General features: G+C 34.0%; 1 protein-coding gene and 2 long non-coding RNA genes across 13 annotated transcripts; 1 reads left to right on the top strand and 2 right to left on the bottom strand.

The window, feature by feature from the left end:
• Positions 1-1,101: 1,101 nt before the first annotated feature.
• On the bottom strand, positions 1,102-7,982 carry LOC147383787 (uncharacterized). 11 transcript variants are annotated; one of them, XR_015172944.1, is made up of 12 exons: positions 7,311-7,951; positions 7,105-7,228; positions 5,372-5,621; positions 4,797-4,917; positions 4,671-4,696; positions 4,409-4,518; positions 4,124-4,197; positions 3,480-3,700; positions 3,304-3,381; positions 2,985-3,079; positions 2,807-2,896; positions 1,102-2,243 (listed from the first exon to the last, which is right to left on the bottom strand). It is a non-coding gene; the product is annotated as an uncharacterized LOC147383787 (long non-coding RNA). The 11 variants fall into 11 exon arrangements; XR_015172949.1 differs by having other exon boundaries at positions 1,107-2,243; positions 4,637-4,696; positions 7,311-7,807; XR_015172946.1 differs by having other exon boundaries at positions 1,108-2,243; positions 5,372-5,615; positions 7,311-7,803.
• Positions 7,983-10,963: 2,981 nt separating this feature from the next.
• LOC147383786 (uncharacterized) lies at positions 10,964-13,895 on the bottom strand. Its single transcript, XR_015172979.1, has 3 exons — positions 13,460-13,895; positions 12,081-12,152; positions 10,964-11,990 (listed from the first exon to the last, which is right to left on the bottom strand). It is a non-coding gene; the product is annotated as an uncharacterized LOC147383786 (long non-coding RNA).
• Positions 13,896-14,334: 439 nt separating this feature from the next.
• Positions 14,335-17,628, top strand: LOC147383785 (bifunctional pinoresinol-lariciresinol reductase-like). The gene is made up of 4 exons (XM_086426346.1): positions 14,335-14,687; positions 15,683-15,923; positions 16,021-16,224; positions 17,360-17,628. The coding sequence occupies exons 1-4, from the start codon at positions 14,355-14,357 to the stop codon at positions 17,521-17,523; spliced, it is 942 nt and encodes a 313-aa protein (XP_086282472.1). The 5' UTR covers positions 14,335-14,354; the 3' UTR covers positions 17,524-17,628.
• The last annotated feature ends 1,881 nt before the right edge of the window (positions 17,629-19,509 follow it).

Here is a 19,509-nt window from a genome sequence, read left to right as displayed (position 1 = left end):
GTTTCATAGTTTTTGAAACTCAAAAGCTCACTTCAACTGTCAAACGAGTTGAGTTGAGTCAAGTCAAAAACTTGTTATTTAACTTAAATGAGTCGAATAAAAAATTATCGAATTCCTAAGTATTTGGAAAATATTATTTTTGGTACTTTTTACCCTCCGCAAAAAATTTATGCTTAGCCAAATAACTCTTGTTGATTTTTGACCAAGCATTACCAAGTTGACTCGGAGAGTTGGCTCCATTGACTTTAGGGCCAAGTCACTTAAATATGCTTGGTTTTTGGCTTCTCGTAATAAAAAGAAATCGTGCTGGAGTGACCTCATTTCGCACTCTTCTAACATGGAGGTGCGCCCAGAACCATACATGCTTTTCACTTGTATCTCAATGAAAAGCATCTACGATTCTTACATACTTTCACATTAGAAAAGTGTGAAATGAGGATAATCTTGAGGTCACTTCAACATTATTCTTTCTTACTACATTCACACTTTTCTGATGTGGAAGTGTGTACGAACCATAGATGCACTACAACATTTTTGATCTACAGCGGCGGATTTTTCCGCCGCTACAAGGTAATTTTTCCGCCGGTAAAAGTTATTGCGGCGATGAGCAGCGGAACCAAAGATCCGTCGTAGTTTCCTCCGTCGCTAACTATAGCAGCGGATAATGTATTCCGCTGTTGCAGGTAGTACCTTTTGCGGCGGATATTAATATCCGCTGCAATAGGTCAATTTTTTTTTATAAGCAGAATACAATACATATAGCGGCGGATATTAAAATCCGCTGCAATAGGTCAATTTTTTAAAAAAAATATAATACATATAGCGGCGGATATTAAAATCCGCTGCAATAGGTCAATTTTTTTTAAAAAAAATATAACCCATATAGAGGCGGATATTAATATCCGCTGCAATAGGTCAATTTTTTTTTAAAAAATATAACACATATAGCGGCGGATATGAAAATCCGCTGCTATACGCTCTTTTTTTTTTTTTTAAATTATTATATATCCTTCAAAAACAATATATAAAAACAGAATTTGTATCCACTGCTATAATTTTATATATATATATATATATATATATATACACATTTAACCTGTGTTCTCCAACCTGTACAGATTGAAAACTTTAAAATAAATAATATAAGAAAGCTGCTATTGCCACACTAACTTTTATTAATCCCGTACTAATACATAAGTAAATCACCAAAAAACGGCACATGTTTATAGTTTAAACTAACATCTTTATTCAAGAGTCAAGACTATATTGACAAAAAGGAATGGTAGTTTCCATAGTAACAAGTTAATTAATTCTACACAGAATACTAAAACTAAAAAGCAATATTCTGCATGAATTTTCTGAAAGTTCATGAATTTTTCTGACAGTTCATATTCTACACTACGGGTATACCCTCCTTGGTGAAACTGTGGGAAGTTCTTTGGGGTATTCACTTGATTCTTATATTGATGAGGTTTCCACTGGACTGGACCTCTTCTAATGTGGTTGATTGGATGAATGGAAGAATTGATAAACATAGAGAGCATTGGTAGTGTCAATATCATTAAAAGTTTACTTATTTAATATTATGTATGATATGATAGCTATAGATTTTTCATGTAAAAAAATGTGGGCTTACCTCAAAATATTCAATAAGCTTACTTAAATGCCTCTTGTAACCTACAAAAGGCATAGAATTTTCCCTTAAGGACTTTGAGCCTATCTACATATAAACACCTTTTTCATATCATAAACACTTCTGAAGATTGAGAAATGCAAAATAAATATGGTAATGCAAAAGAGAAAGCAATGTCAACGGACATAAACCACTATTATACTACTACAATTTGAAATAAACACAGAAAGAAAGCATGGATAGAATAGAATTATGTGCTTGTGATATTCTAAAATATTGCCTCATGGGCAATGATTTTCATGGGTACAAAAACGGTACAAGTGCATCCATTTGAAACTATTATTCAAACTTCTCTTCTCCTTATCATCACTATTTATGTAAATGAGTGGTTAGAGACTCGATTCACGTTCACATTTATACTAAATTTTATAATATCTCTTGTTAAGTAGCTAAGATTCACAGAGTTCAAATTAGTTAATAGTTACAAATTGAACCAACATTAAAAATTGGAAGCAGACATTACTCTCACCGTGGAGTTGATGTGCATGACATGGGAGTATCGTTCTATCGCCGTGAGTTTCTCCACCTTCACAGACCCAAATTTTGCGACCTGCAGCACTAGTCAAGTTAGATCCTAACTGATATATTCAAGGCGCAAGAAAACAATATAGATAGAAGAATTGAGTTTGTAACTAATAACTATGTAGCACTAGTTTGTTAGTGTTAAATTGAGGACCCAAGATCACTGGTGGTGCCACATCAAAGTCCAAACTATATATGTTTAATATCCTTTCACATGTAAACCAATGCCAGAGACCCTATGGTTAGAATATTTATAGTCATGTGCTTATTCAGAATTATGAGAATTATAGGGGCCTATGACTATTTCTTATTAGTAATGGGGGTAATCATAATGTCTATTTCTATTTTATTTTTTTAGAAACTCACGGCCAAACATAGTGTTATGATTTTTAAAAATTCTTTTGACTGGTACATGGAGACAAATCCTTGTTTGATTTGGTTTCTATGTTAGTAGTCTAATTGATGCAGGACAGGAGGGAAGAAGATGAAATAAGGGGTAAGTGAACCTAGTTTGGATTTGGGTTACAATAGCGTTACTGTAAAGGTTTAGGGTAAACCCAAAATAATTTGGTTGTGAATCTAGAAACTTACCTGCAACTTTGCCCTTCTATCCTCTTTCTGCTGCACCAGAGCAACATAAAGGGGTCTATTAAAAACCATTTTTCCGTTCATTTCTGCAAGCTACAAAAATAAGAAGACAAAAACTTATCAAATTATAATCAGATTTTCAAAATGACGTTAAACCATGGTTTTAAATGTCATCTGAGACCTCAGTATCGTCCATGAATGAGAAGGGTAGACAAGCCATCTGACATGCGCAAACATGAGACAAGCACGATTTTACTCGGATGATATTTTGAAAATCTGTATCAAGTTAGTAAAACTCATCTGAGTCAACTGGTATTTTGTACATTTTCCGTAAAATAATAATTTTTTTTTAATTTTAAATATTTATTATCAAATTAAAATATGGTTTAATGATTAAACATAGGCGAGTTGACTCGTCCAACACAACTCAGTCTCGTCCACGAGCGAGATTAGACGTCAAAACGAGCTTTGAAACCATGCATACAACAATATAACCTTACCGCTCAATTTGCTTCTTCAAGAGTTGAGAAAGCAACAAATCCTAAATCCCTACTAATTCCATTTGGGTCTTGCATGACCTATTAAGAAGTCAGAACCAAAGCATTTTAGAGTAATGGCCAGAATATTAGTGCAGCTGGTCACTAATAATTAAATCCTAAAGAACATTGCTACAAACCTTGCATGAAGCAATTGTGCCAAACTCTGAGAACAATTCCTTCAGTTTATTGTCATCAATGCTATCATCTAAGTTCTTCACATACAAGTTCACCCCTTGAAATTTGTCTACTATCTTCTTTACACTTGGATCAAATCATCCTTTCAGTTCCATTTCTCTTTTGGATTTTTTCTGTGCTTTCCCAACATACCACTCTTTATCATCAAATTTCTTTCCATTACCTTCCAAAAAAAAAAAAAAAATTCTTTCCATTAAGTGCCTCAACTGATTGTTATATTTATTTCTTGCACCTATTTTTCTACATAATAATTCTAGCCTATTGAGACCCAAACATCTTCAGCTCTCTTATGTGAAACATTAGATATAACTCTTATCTACTCTTTATGTTTTGTTTAACATATAGGATTATAGTTCTTATTTTCCATATTTCCAACATAGGAAACTGAGTACTCTGAAATAGACTTCTTTGAACAAAATGAAAGAAAAACATTTGAAATTCTGAAATTTTTTAAAAAGACATTGCTATGGTAAAAATAATTGGTAGTGAAATAAAGCTAAAACAGTATAATGAATCAACATGAGGTTACAAACTGCAGATGAGAAACGAACAACTGGATCAATTAAAGCAGTTCGATGGAACTTACACATGTATCAGAACCATGTTTGAGCTGAAAATTTAGATGGGATTGTGCTAGAGAGCTAATTCTTGCCGAAATGACTGTAAAATCATGGAACAAAGCTTAGTGCTCATGATTCGAAAATGTCAAAATAATTACCATCAACATAAAGGATCAAAATGAAATAATGGATCAAATTTATGCTAAGATATGACGAAATATGTACACCGCCTCCTAACCTGACATTACCCAACCTCTTTATCCTTGGCAATGCAAATAATTAATTGCAAACTAAGAAGACTTGGGACTTACAAGTGCTTGGTATGAATTAGCAAATCCAGACCAGTATTGTTCCCATCGAAGACTAGAATGGTTCCCAATTGTTTGTGGAATAGGTCAGATCCTTGTTGTAAGATAGATCCCTACATAGATCAATCGGTAATCAGATATGAATTTATTCGGAAAAATTAAAATAGAATTAGTCTTCTATTACAGGGGAAGAAAGTGAACTACAGAGAGAAGACATAAAGGACTTGTAACTTGGACAAAGTCTGATTATCTCCGGACAGCTGACCTTTCAATCCCATACTCGATCATTGTCTGAGATGAAATCAGTTGGGTAAGTATCTCAAGTATTCCAAAACAAAAAGATTGAAGAACCAACTTAAGTGATAGAAAAGAAATTATAACAAAGACCTACATGAAGATGACATGTGAATTGGTGCAACGGATTCCCTCCCAACCATCACCACAAGGATCTGATCCCTGCCAATTTGGTGGAACGTTCTGCCATAGATTCTTGAAGGACATTAGAGCAGCACCTACATCATAATAACAAGGACTTTCATCGAATTAGTGAGTTTTTCTTTGTGTCAAATGTGTCCAAATTTCAAGTCCAATGCTCGCAGCAATTCATTTATGTTAAGTAAGAAATACTCTGGTTTGCAAGATTCCATTCCACTATTCAGCTCATCCTAGAGCTACAGTATGTTAAGATCTCCTATCTTGAAATTTTTTCTTAATGTCTAATGATGGAAAGAACATTCATAAACTTGAGCCATGGTGTGCCCTTAAGAGCACACGTTAACAAAACCCATATATATAAGTTATCTGGTTAGATCCAAGCATAATCAGAGTCTTATATTGGTGGCCTTATTTCAATGGTTGGATTATAACAGCAGAAATTGACAACTTAATCAAATACCTATTAGTATAGAATTAGTTATAGCAAGGATTTGATGATGATATAAACATATATGTAAATATTTTACTCACATTTCTTCATCCTCCCCACTCTTCAGGGCATTCTTTGCTATGCATTGAAAAGCTTCTTCAATGTTAATGCGGTCTATGTATCTGGTTTGCCTACCAATAGTACCTCTGTTTTTCCAGCATCAGTCATTTGGGGTGCCAAGGTCCCCTCCAAAGTCTCTGTTTTCGCGTGGCAGGCTACATTGGGGAGGTTAACCACAATGGATCGACCAATAAAGAGAGGCTTCATTTCTCCTCACTGTCACACCTTTTACTTGAAAAACCAAGAGACGGCTGATCAATCTCTTTCCATTGTTACTACCAATAACTTATTACTCCTAACAGCCATATTAGATACCAATTTAATATTCATGTGTAGGCCAAGGGAGAACTGAAGGCATTCATGAAAAAAAGCCAACCAGGCCATGATATCAGCAATTGCTATTGCCCAGAACTATACTTTTCTCTAATGCCTATAGAGAAAGAATTATAAAAGAAACAGACTATTATAAATTACTAATATTTCAGATGGATTAAGATACTAAACAACACACTCAGACCTTTTTAGCACTTACCAATGTGCTAATGCATTAGACCACATCAGCTGAAATAAAATAAAATTTTTAAACAATTAATTGGAGAAATAGGATTCATTACAAGCACACAAGGCATTGTGCATACTGCACATGGCAACTCTATGAGAGCCAATTGAGGCCTCTAAGTCTCCACAACAACCTCCATCACAAGCACACAAGGTAAACTACCCATTGCCTTCTCCCTTACTTCAACACAAGAATAATCAAACAAATAGCAGCCTACTTAGGACAGAAACAGTTGCTGAGAGACTCAACTACAGACCACCAAACCATCTATGCACGCATCATTGTTTTCATCTTATCCCAATTACAGTGGAGTCACTCGATCATCTACGTACTAGAAAGGGAAATGGGTGGGACCACTATTGCCAACATTAGCTGGATCTATTTTCAAATTATTTAAAAATAACATTGGTCCACACTAGCGTTTATCACAGTCCATTTCCATCCTGTACTGTACGTCTCCACCTCCATAACACAAGCTTCCTTTAATTTGAAGTTAATAGACAATGTTATTGATATAGAGAGTAACAGTAAAACAGAGAAATCAAACTGAATCCTGAAATAAGTAAGGTTTGCATATGATAGTTTCTTTGGACCATAGAAGCCTTAAAGCCTAATATACCCCTTTTCTCCAACAAGGTGCTTCTAATAAGAAAAAAACAAATGGAAAAGTGGGCTTTAAAGATAACTACAAATAGGAGAAATGCTATCAAACGACAAATAAACTCACAAGTAAGACTCCAGCACATGGTTTCAAAAAATCAGAGAGAGCACCAAGCGAGTCCATAATTCATATATAATCATAAAAAACATTGGATCATGGTCAATCCAAGGCTGAGGCAGAGAGGCACAACCTTGAAGAATCCGATTCTAATTGTTTTAATCCAACATATCAATTGAAAGTATAATCATACTACACATATTTTCATAATATATTGGTATGTCAACATTTCGGAATGTTCCACCAAAACATTCCGAAGTTGAGCAAAGCTTTGAACAATGAATAAGCAAAAGTTGGACTTCCTGTCTTGTCTTGTAACAAATTACAAACAAATACAAAGAAACAAACAAAAACAAAAATAAAACCCAATGAAACACTAAAAAAAACCAACAAATTAAAACAAAAACAAAACAATGGAACTTTGAAAAAAACTTCACCTGAGGGATCGAGTAGAAGAGATTTATGAGATGAGTGAGAGTGTTCCCCTGCTCTGTGACAGCCTTCACCCAGTCTAGATCACCATGGCCGAGAACATTAACTGCTATATGAAATACTCTCGCCCTTCAATATCATACAATATACATCATTTGCCACTCGAAAGAACAATTGGATTTCTAGCATAAGTTCCAACTATAACACTAACCTCCATCGCTATAACCACTTTACTGTCCTCAAACGGTAATTTCCCCGAATTCGTAGAAACCGGTGCTTGCTTCTCCAAATTAAGGCACGCAGAAATTCTCCCAACACCATTAATTCGAACAAAAGATCTTCCTTTCTTTAGGTTAAACAAACAAGGATGATCGATTGCAGGAGACATTGAATGGTTGAGTAATAAACTAAGAGAACTCACGTTCAAGAACTCTCGATCTCATAGAATGAACTGGTCAGATAGAACACCGCCCCATGAAAATCGCCCAAATAAATACCTCTACAAGCCCTAGATTTTTGCAGTGAGAGAGAGAGAGAGATAGTGTGTGTGTGTGTGAAATAAACGAAGGATGAGGGGGAAAATGAGAGGGAAGAAAAATCGCGGGCTTTTTCTTCGTCAATTTTTATTTTAAGTATTTTTTTACGGGCGGCTTGTTTTTATCCGCTGCATATAAATTTGATAGAAAGTTTTTTTTCCCAATACATGCATCCTATGCGGGCGAATAAAAGGATCCACTGCAACTAAATTGGATGGAATTTTTTTTTTCCAATGCTCACGTCCTATAGGGGCGGAAAAAACAATCCGCTGCAAATAAATTGGATAAATTTCCCCAATTCATAAGTCCTATAGGGGCTGATAAAAAGATCCGCAGCAAAAAATTGTTACATTGCATTCTATAGCGGCGGATAAAATAATCCGCTGCTATATTCAATCTCACTAAAATGAAATATTTTATATTTAAAAAAAATTCATTCTGTAGCTAGCGGCGCAAATAATAATCCGCTGCTATATTTAATTTAAAATAAATTGACGAAGAACAACTCATTAACATAACTTTTTATACTAAAAAAATAAAAAATAAAAAATAAAATTTGATTTTTTTTAGTGGCGGATAAATTAATCCGCTGTTATATTCAATTTTCACAAAATATTTAAAAAATTCATTTTATCGTGGCGGATATGGTAATCCGCCGCTATATTCAATTTAAAATAAATTGATAAAGAGCAATACATTAACTAAACTTTTTTATATTAAATTTTTTTTTATTTTTTACTGGCGGATTTTCCAATCCGCTGCTATATTTAATAATAAAAAAATTTTATAAGCAGAACTCACTAAACCGAATTTTATATACAAAAGAAAATTGGATTTTATAGCGGCGGATATAATTATCCGCTGCTATAGGAATTGAATATATACGATTGGGGTTTGCGGGGTACCTAGAGCGGCGGATACAATTATCCGCTGCAAAATATAGATATATAGAGGCGGATAAAATGATCCGCCGTTATAAAACGCCGCTGTAGGTCAAAAATGTTGTAGTGATGTTTTTTCATTGAGTACAAATGAAAAGCATCTATGGTTTTGTGCACATCTCTAAGTAAAAAAAATGCAAAATTAGGTCAATCCAGTAGGATTCTAATAAAAACCACCCACCCTTGACTTCAAGGGCAGAGCCAAGTAGGGATGAGTGGGGCTATAGACCCCACTAAACTTTCTAGAAACAAAAATCAATATTGATTTAGCCCCCATATTCATCGATATTAGATGTATAACCTTGTCATTTGCAAATCGACCACATACATCCCTTACATAGTTACACGACTTGAACTTTATAAACAAATAAGACAAGGTGGGCCCACACTGGCAATCCAACACCACAATCCTCTAGATTTAATTGGAAAACACAGAAGGAAAAAAAAATCATTTTTGGGCTTGATCCAAGGTGTTGAGAATGGAAAGCTATCAAACTCCCCAATTTAAAATTAAAATTCAACAGTAAAAATAAGTTTTTAATATTTTTTATTTCAAAGTACTTAGAATTTTGTCTTCTATAATGAAAAATGACTTAAGGACCTTCACTTTCAATCATTATTCAATTTTTCGGGAAGAAAAAAAGAAGGTGATTTAGCCTCCCCCCACCCCGCCCATTTTGATAGATCATAACTATGTTTGTATCCCTTGTAGGGATTCTAAATCATTGAGTACAAATGAAAAGCATCTATGGTTTTGTGCACATCTCTAAGTAAAAAAAATGCAAAATTAGGTCAATCCAGTAGGATTCTAATAAAAACCACCCACCCTTGACTTCAAGGGCAGAGCCAAGTAGGGATGAGTGGGGCTATAGACCCCACTAAACTTTCTAGAAACAAAAATCAATATTGATTTAGCCCCCATATTCATCGATATTAGATGTATAACCTTGTCATTTGCAAATCGACCACATACATCCCTTACATAGTTACACGACTTGAACTTTATAAACAAATAAGACAAGGTGGGCCCACACTGGCAATCCAACACCACAATCCTCTGGATTTAATTGGAAAACACAGAAGGAAAAAAAAATCATTTTTGGGCTTGATCCAAGGTGTTGAGAATGGAAAGCTATCAAACTCCCCAATTTAAAATTAAAATTCAACAGTAAAAATAAGTTTTTAATATTTTTTATTTCAAAGTACTTAGAATTTTGTCTTCTATAATGAAAAATGACTTAAGGACCTTCACTTTCAATCGTTATTCAATTTTTCGGGAAGCATAAAAGAAGGTGATTTAGCCTCCCCCCACCCCCCCCATTTTGATAGATCATAACTATGTTTGTATCCCTTGTAGGGACCCCCCCCCCCCCCCCAATATTTTGATTGATATAAGAGATAATCCCTGTGTTTTTCAAATTGATGACATGTATCCATTGTCCTTGATCTTCTGAGATTAATGAAAAATAAGTTAAGGATCCTCACTGTTAGACCTATTCATTTTCAAGAAACATGGTAATATTGTTTGGATTCCATAATTATTCGAATGAGATTCAATTTGGTTTGGTTAATTCAGATAAATTCAAAACAGTTTCGTAAATTTGGAATTTTTTTGAGATGTATCAAAATGATGTTTTTGAGTTTCTTTCTAAAATCCATCATCTTCAATTCCCTAAAAATCCTTTCTTGAAAATAAAATTTTGAGATATTAATCTTAAACCGAAGTTTTATTTATTTATTTTACAAATCTAAATCTAAGATTTTGGAATTATTGAGATTATTGGCCAATCATCATTTGTAGTGACAAGCACAATATTTTTATAGAAGGAAACCAAGATTATCAGTTGACCATCCTTTGACCAAAAATCCTGGCTTGGCTCCTGATTGACTTATCTCTTTGAACCCACAAGGGTTTATATTCACTACGTCATAATGCGCCAAAAACAACTACTCCTACAGTCGCACAAGGAGTCGTCTTAAAATGAGTGGTTTTTTAATTGCGACAAACCAAAACAGTCATTTTTCTTGATTTATAATAATTAAAAAATTCTAGATTTATAAATTGAAAAAAATGAATCATTAAAAAAATTATTTTTTTGAAATACAGAAAAAAATTATTATTTTTCTTAAATTTGGAATGTTAGACAAAGCAGATGGTTTGTTTCTGAAAATGTTAGAGGGGGATTGATACAAAATCCACAAATAGGAAAGTAAGAAAAATAAAATGAATCTCTTAAGCCATTGATCAAGTTTCTAGTTTGTATTATAAATCCAAGAAAGAAGTTATTCAGAACTAAGAGAATACTAATTGACAATAAAAAAGTGGAAGAACATATAAGAATGTTATTGATTGTAAGTTTAAATAATCTAATAACATTTAACGGGCATTAGATTGGCATGGTTTAATTTAATACAATCTAATGAGAGAAATAAGCATCATCTCTGTTTTGGACCACATTGACAATATGTACATGCAAGAGCAAACATCAGCTTGTCAGATTGGTTGAAACTATGATAGAATTATTGCTTGCAAATGAATAAATTTGTAAAATTGATTAATTATAAGTAATATCACCTGGGACCAAAAACAAGAGAATGCTTGAAATAAAAGAAATCAAACAAAAACGAAGATAAACAAAAGCATGGATGACAAGATCTTCTCTTATAAGCTTTCCTTGGTGAATTGAAATTTTCTTAATAGACAATATCTACTCTTATAAGCTTTCCTTGGTGAATTGAAATTTTCTTAATAGGGGTGACACACCAAGAGCTGTCCTCACAGTTTTTTAAGAGAACACAAGGGAATAAAAATGTATCGAAAAACAGAGAGATGAACACTTGTTGAAAAGTGATACATATGAATTTCTTGTTTACTAACTTGATATTCAACAAACCTTGCAAGAGGAAAAAATCATAAAGTAAAGAAATTGGGAAAGAGTACATTGCAATCCATACGCTCGTCATCATCAAAGCTTTATCCCAACAAAAAATATATATATATATATAGGATCATCCAAATGAATAGTAATGCAAGCAATATGAAACACATAGATATAGAGCTTAAAGATGTTTTAGACCATTACAAGTCTATTCTATAAATTAGAAAATATTTTTTGAAGAAATTAGATTCGAAACATGTTTCAATCAAAGCTACTAAAGAAGAAAGACAGTTGCTATCGCTTCTTGGGTTGTTCCTACCTCTTGTGTATTGTTTACTAAGAACACATTTTGCTTTGGTTTCAAGTCACATGTGTTAATGACCCATGCAACATCTTCAAGTGGCCGAGTTTTACCAGGACTACCTCTCCTCTAAGAATGCTTCTTTGTACATAAGTCGAGCACCAGCGTAGATGTTGTCTCAAGCCACTCTACAGCCTATCCTTCAACATCGTCATGGCAGATCCTTCGCTCAATCTAGAAGAAGCAGATACACATTCTTAAGGAACAAAAATTATATTCAAAATGAAAAATATAAAAAAGATGAAGTGGTAGGCAACTTCTTACTGAAAGCTTGTGAATGTAGATGGGCATGAATTTTGGTCCGAGGTCCAAAACTCTAGCTTCGGCAATTAAAGTCTGTCAAACAACAAAAGAGGAGTGAGAAATGAAGACTCAAACAAATCCAATGGAAACATATGTTGCTCAACCATTCCAGTAACAACCTCAATTTTCACAGATATTTGGTTATATAACAACAAAGCCTTATACCAAAGATTTGGGTTATTGTGGATTATACATAGCATACGAATCCAAATTCCAATCGTTAAGTCAATTTATTTAAAAGAATTCACTTATCATTATGTTGATAGCCATTTGACCTGAGACTATAAACTCCATACACCATCTTAAACACTAAATTACTGAAGTCTATCAGATGAGAGTAGCATACTTATGTTTCCCAAACAGGCTAACGATACACGTTTTCAGTAACAGACCGAACATAAATATAGATAAAAAGATTTTATTAGATAATAAAGGAGGTTGAGAGGACCTAGCCATTACAGTGACATGAAAAGACAAAAGAACAATCTTATCCACTATCCTTGCATTACAATTCCCACCTAGACATATAGTCTTCAAAACAGATACATTTAAAATTCGTGAAGAGTTCAATCCAAAAGGAACAATAGAACTAAGATGCAAAATCTAGCTTCCATTTTTTCTTAACTTCTCTCCCACTTAGCTTTCATTTTTTCCAATATTATCTCTACAAAAGAAGGATGAGAAATCTAACTCAATACAGATGAGGGCTTGTGTAATGCTCATGAATGTGTGTGCACAGGATTGGGGGCTGTGCACGCTAGTATAATCATCATAATAAAACTAAACAAGTAACACCTCTCTTCATAGGATCATAAAACACAGTAAACAAAACATACCCAGTTGAATTTCTACTAGCACAAAAATAAAAATATCCCAAAATATGGACCAAATTGATGAAGAACTTCAATTGTATACAAGATATTTTATACAAATTGATGAAGAACTTTAGTTGAATTTAAATTAGATGAAGATTTTATAATTATATCAATTAAACAACTAACATCCGAGAATATATAACATTTTGACAAATAACATTAAAATTAGAATCTGAAACCCTAAAATAATTGAAAACAATCTGAGTTTCAATCAAAAGCCTTAACATACATTAATATTGGATTAAAAAACCTAGTAAAAACTCGTGTCAAATCCGAGAGAGATCGAAACTTAGTTGTTGAAATACGATCTTATATGGATTTCCTCTGCGATAGAAGGTAATTTAAAATGATTATGGAAGGAGGGATCAAACAAAATCCTAAAACTTGCTTTAACAATGAAGAAAATATTTGAAACCCTAAATTAATTAAGAAAAATCTAAGATTTAATAAAAAACTTTAACATACTTGAATATTCGATCACAAACCAAGCAAAGGGAGAGAGATCGAACAAAGCCCTAAAGCTTTCAATCAAACGCCAATCGATTTTGTCCTAAACCTTGCAAATCGAAATTTGATTGCATTTTCAAAATCACAGATTCTGTGAGTGAGAGATCGAGTGAAGATCTTTTGATCAAACTTCGATTGATTTCTTTTCAAAAAAAAAAAAATTCAAGCGATTTACTTTCCAAAATGAAAAAGACTCTGATCGATTCTGAGAGAGAGAGAGAGAGAGTCGAGTGAGAGAGAGACATGCTAGATCGAGACTTAAAGAGTTGATCTTCTTCTTGAAATCGAGACAGAATCGAGTAAGAGAGAGAGCGATGGATTCGAGAGAGAACGAAAAGACAGACAGAATTGAGAGACAAGAGCAGTTGAGTGAGAATGAGAGAAAGTGAAAGGAAAGACAGAGACGAGAAGATAGAAAGAATCGAGAGCAGTCGAGCTATTATAAACATTTTGAAAGGAATTTTTTAAGAGTGGCTATTGGCACCCCAACTTTTAATTATTACCGTCAGTGAGTCTGTTGAAACGACGATTAAACGACAGTTAAGAACTATCGCAATTAATAACAGACTTTAGTAGTCGTTTTTAGCGCAATTGTGACGTCGCCAAAAACGCAATATGACGTAGTGATTGTCCCAACCCACCTAACCATCTCTAATTAAATAATAAACAATAAAAAAATTGCTCCCAGTTTTCAAAGCAAGTAAGTCCAACACATGTGACTTGCATTGATGGTCAATCAACTACCACCCAACTAATTATTTAGACTTTTGATTCACACTCACTTCTTATATATATACACATGGGCTTGGTTTTCTTTGGCAACCAAGAACAAAAGAAAAGCAAATTAATTAAGATGGCTAATAGTAAAGTTCTTATAGTAGGGGGCACAGGTTACATAGGTAGGAGGCTTGTGAAGGCTAGCTTGGCCAATGGTCACAATATTACTTACATCCTCCATCGACCCGAGATTGGTGTTGACATCGATAAGCTTCAGATGCTCTTGTCGTTCAAAGATCAAGGGGCCCACCTCATTGAGGGTTCGTTTAATAACCATCAAAGCCTCGTCGATGCTGTTAAATTAGTCGATGTCGTGATATGTGCCATTTCTGGTGTTCATATCAGGAGTCACCATATCCTTCTTCAGCTAAAGCTTGTTGAGGCTATTAAAGAAGCTGGCAATGTCAAGGTAAACTAAACTAATATATTAGGTTTAGGTGGCGTTTAAAATACCTCAAGCCCCTAATCAAACTGTTCACTTAGCCCAATGTATTTATTTTCTAATCAAACTGTGTCACGTAGACATCGTTCCATTCTATAGAAACTAATATTTAATAATATAATTCTATTTTTTTTTTCTTGAATATAAATAATTGACTAAAAAGATTTGAATAAAAACAAGGAAAACTATAGAGATGTTCCTATAGATTTTAATTAAAAAGATAGTACAAAGGTTTCTCCGGCTAGACAGAGATTGGCCCTCGAGTGCAAAGGCAGAAGTGAGTTTGACTGCAAGACCCACCCATTGAGCATTGGCGAAAGTCGGCCTCAGTGATCCGACGGTGCCGAGTGAAAGGGTCATCGCTCAACGGATAAAAGTTACTTTAGGGATAACAGGCTGATCTTTGACACCGTATGGGATCTCAACTCTTGGTTAATACATAGGAAAGGAAAATGCTGAAGTAACATTAAAATTGACTTCGATTCTCACATTGCTGATGTGTATGTATGTACAGAGCCATAGATGTTTTTCATCGAGATACGAGTGAAAAGTGTTATGGCTATCTGTACACCTCCACATGAGCAATGTGAGAATTGATGTCATTTTACTCAAGCACAACTCGGAAAGGAAATCTTTATTTTGTTGAGAGTTTTACTTATTAATTTCTACTGAACGCATGGAAGTTTGTAGTTCATTTAATATAAATTAACAACTAAACTTAATAATTCCGATTTTGTTATTTTAAGACAATTTTTCGTGAGTTTGTACCAAATTGATCTTTTTTTATAAGGTTGATCTCGATATTTATATGAGCCTCGCCTCGTGTACAAAAGGGTAAAGTGTTAGTCTATACTTAATCCTTATTCTTACTCCTTGTATGTATTTCGCTTGTAGAGATCATTGAGATTAATGCACATTAGCATTTTATTTTTTTAAAATAAGATATATGAACATATTTGCAGCGTTTCTTGCCATCGGAGTTTGGCACGGACCCAGCGCGGATGGCTGATGCCATGGAACCCGGAAGGGTTACATTTGATGACAAGATGGTGGTGAGGAAGGCGATCGAAGATGCAAGGATTCCTTTCACTTATGTCTCCGCAAATTGCTTTGCCGGATATTTTATCGGTGGCCTATGTCAACCGGGTAAGATCACTCCTTCAAGGGAGAGTGTAGTCTTGCTTGGAGATGCCAACCAAAAAGGTAAAGATATAGTACTTGAAAACATTAGCTTCGACCGAGGTTTAAAAAATGTTAATTTTCATCGTTGGAATTAAGATCTAATGTTTTTTCTTGGCAGTTATCTACTTGGACGAGGAGGATATCGGAACCTACACCATCAAAACCATAGATGACCCTCGTACACTTAACAAAACGTTGTATCTCAGGCCACCGGAAAACATCTTATCTCAAAGAGAAGTTGTGGAAAAATGGGAAAAACTTATTGGGAAAGTATTGAACAAGACTATTCTGTCCAAGGAAGATTTCTTAGCTATCATAAGAGGTATTATTCTTCCCCTAATCAATCACACCACTACCATACGACTGGATCGATATGGGGAATGGGTTCGACTGAATAGTGGACCATTCCCTCACATGTTTGCCACATATGAAAAAAAAAAAGGACCTTAAATTAAGTTTTAATTATAAATACCCTTTAAATTTGTTAACAATCATTAACCCCAAAAGACTGATCTATTGGAGAAGAGGAGAACTATTAATATAAGAGGGAGAAGGGGGGAAACTCTGAATATAAGAGGGTCACGGAGGTTAACTGAGGTATGACTCACATGAGAGTGGAGGAAAATAAATACTCAAAACTCCCCCTCACCCATAAAGGTGCAAAGATTCGAACTCATGACCTATAAAAGCCAGCACTCTGGTACCATGTTAACAATCATTTACCCCAAAAAAACAATTTGTTGGAGAAGAAAAGAACTATGAATATAAGAGAGTCACGGGGCTTAACTGGGGTATGTCTCACCCGTGAATGGAGGAAACTATATACTAAACAAATTTCATTAGACTTGAAAATACTACATTGAAATCTTTTGGCTTTCTTCCAAAGTTTCAACATCTCACATATCAAATACTAGTGCAATATGATAAATCGCGACCATGATGATCTATTGTAATGCTGATGTACTCTTAGGTTTTATTTTTATTTTTATTTATTTTTTGCTTTGGCAGGTCACACATTCACGTGACAACAGTTAAATATAACCACTTTCATGTGAAAGGACATATAGAGATTCGAAGGTTTGACTTGGGGAGTACACCCAGTCAACCTTACCAGCTCAACTAGCGCCTGGTGGTGTGATGTACTCTTTGATTAAAGTTTTGTACCATTTCAAAATGTTTCAGTCAAGACATTCTAATATCTATCGAAATTAGAACGTAACTTTAAGTCCATTTATAGTATTGAATATTTTGAGACTATTTTAGATTGATGTTATTGAAATGTCTCAGTCGAGATAATCTAGTTTTTTCTCGTAACAAGACATTACCTTGAGACAAGATCATAAACCTCTTCATGAAAACTTATCTTACTAACAATAAAAAAACTACTTTTCAAACATTGACACCAAGTACCCAACAATGTTCTTTAATTTTCTTTTTTATTTTTCTTTCTTTAACAGGTAAAGATTATGCAGAACAAGTTGGATTGACACATTACTATCATGTTTGCTATGAGGGTTGCCTTACAAATTTTGAAATAGGCGAAGAAGGAGAAGAAGCTTCGAAGCTTTATCCCGATGTTAAGTACACTACAGTCGTCGAATATTTGAAACGCTATTTATAGCAAACTTATTACCATATTTTATTGGCATAATTAAGGACTTCAAGAAAAATAATTTCAAGATTTGTAATAAGGTTGATTTTAATTATTTGCTTCTTTTTAATTTTATGTTGGAAGGATCAAGACAATATCAATTATTGGGTTTGGTCTGATCTGGATCCGATCCATTTGATCGGGTTTGTATTCTCACTTTGATATATAATAAAAACATGATCCAAAAGAAGTTTGGTTCGATACTTTATTGGATTGGTCCCAAATCAATCCCAAAACCGATCCGAACTTGATCCATGGACAGCCCTATCCCCAATCATGAGTGTGGGTGATCAAACACAAGACTCTTCAAATAGGGAGAACGGACTATGTTGACTCAAGCGAGTCATCTCAATCGAGGAGGTAATTGAGTGGGAGAGTCAATGTGAATCACCCATCACATTGACTCATTTGAGAGCCAAGATGACATGCCTGGTTTTTTAAGGAGTCGTGATATTCTGACGTGAATTTTTTTACTCGATCTGTACTTGGTCAATGTGGAAAGCCCATAGAACCATAGATCTTATTCTTTGGGATACACAAGGAAAAAGATCTATGGTTTTGTGCGCTTGCCACGTCGACCGAGTACAGGCCGAGTGAATATTTTCTAGCCAGATTGTCATTGAATGGTTTTGATCTTTTTTTCTTCTCAAATAAAATGAATGAATTTTAATATTTATGGTTTATGAATGAAAATCTATCAATCCAACCCTTATTGAGGCATCTATTGAGATATCAACTGGACTGTTTGAGTCATTTTATTAAATCAATTTAAATAATTTTGTTAAAACATATTTTATATAAAAAATAATTAAATTTTTTTCAAAATAACTATCTAGAATCGGACCCAAATATGATCGGCTCCATTATGATAGACCCAAAATCGACTAATCGGTTTCAAATAATTGGGTACCCATTAGCACCCTTAATTCGCATCTGAGAAGCAAGAACTATCTACGGATCACATGATTCTAATCCATTTCATACCTAACTATACCATTAAGTAGGGTTGCAACCTGGGAGGGCTGGCCCAAACTCAACTCTGGCTCAATCCCATTAATGGGCGAGCTTGGGTCAAGTTATCTATAATATGAGTTGAGCCAGGTTAAAATATCTCAACCCGATTTCAATTTGGGTGTGCTCAGATTGAGGGTACGAGCAACTTAACTTAACCAGAACCCGATACTATATACTAATATATAAATATTTTTATATTAATTATTAAAAATATATTTAGTTTTTTATTTCCTCTTATTATGATTTGTGGATAATTAGTTAATATTAATGTAAACTTTTGTTTAGATATTTGGTTATATAACTAACTCAATTTTCACAGATATATATCTGGTTATATAACAACAAAGCCTTATACCAAAGATTTGGGTAATTGTGGATTATGCATAGCACACAAATCCAAATTCCAATCCTTAAGTCAATTTATTTAAAAGAATTCACTTATCATTCTATTGATAGCCATTAGACCTGAAACTATAAAACTAAATTATTGAAATCTATCTGATGAGAGTAGCATACTTATGTTTCCCAAACAGGCTAACGATACACGTGTTCAGTAACAGACCAAACATAAATATAGATAAAAAGATTTTATTAGATAATAAAGGAGGTTATCGACTATCATTGCATTACAATTCCCACCTAGACATATAGTCTTCAAAATAGACACATTTAAAATCCGTAAAGAGTTCACTCCAAAAGGAACAACAGGACTAAGATGCGAAATCTAGCTTCCATTTTTTCTTAACTTCTCTCCCACTTAGCTTCCATTTTTTACAATATTATCTCTACAAAAGAAGGATGAGAAATCTAACTCAATACAGATGAGCGTTTGTGTAATTCTCATGAATGTGTGTGCACGGGATTGGGGGCTGTGCACGCTAGTATAATCATCATAATAAAACTAAATAAGTAATACCTCTCTTCATAGGATCATAAAACACA

The sequence above is a fragment of the Akebia trifoliata genome, chromosome 15 (assembly GCF_017979445.1).
Source record: "Akebia trifoliata isolate Shusen 1 chromosome 15, ASM1797944v1, whole genome shotgun sequence".
Lineage (NCBI taxonomy): Eukaryota > Viridiplantae > Streptophyta > Magnoliopsida > Ranunculales > Lardizabalaceae > Akebia > Akebia trifoliata.
This window is presented reverse-complemented; position numbering and strand designations above follow the sequence as displayed.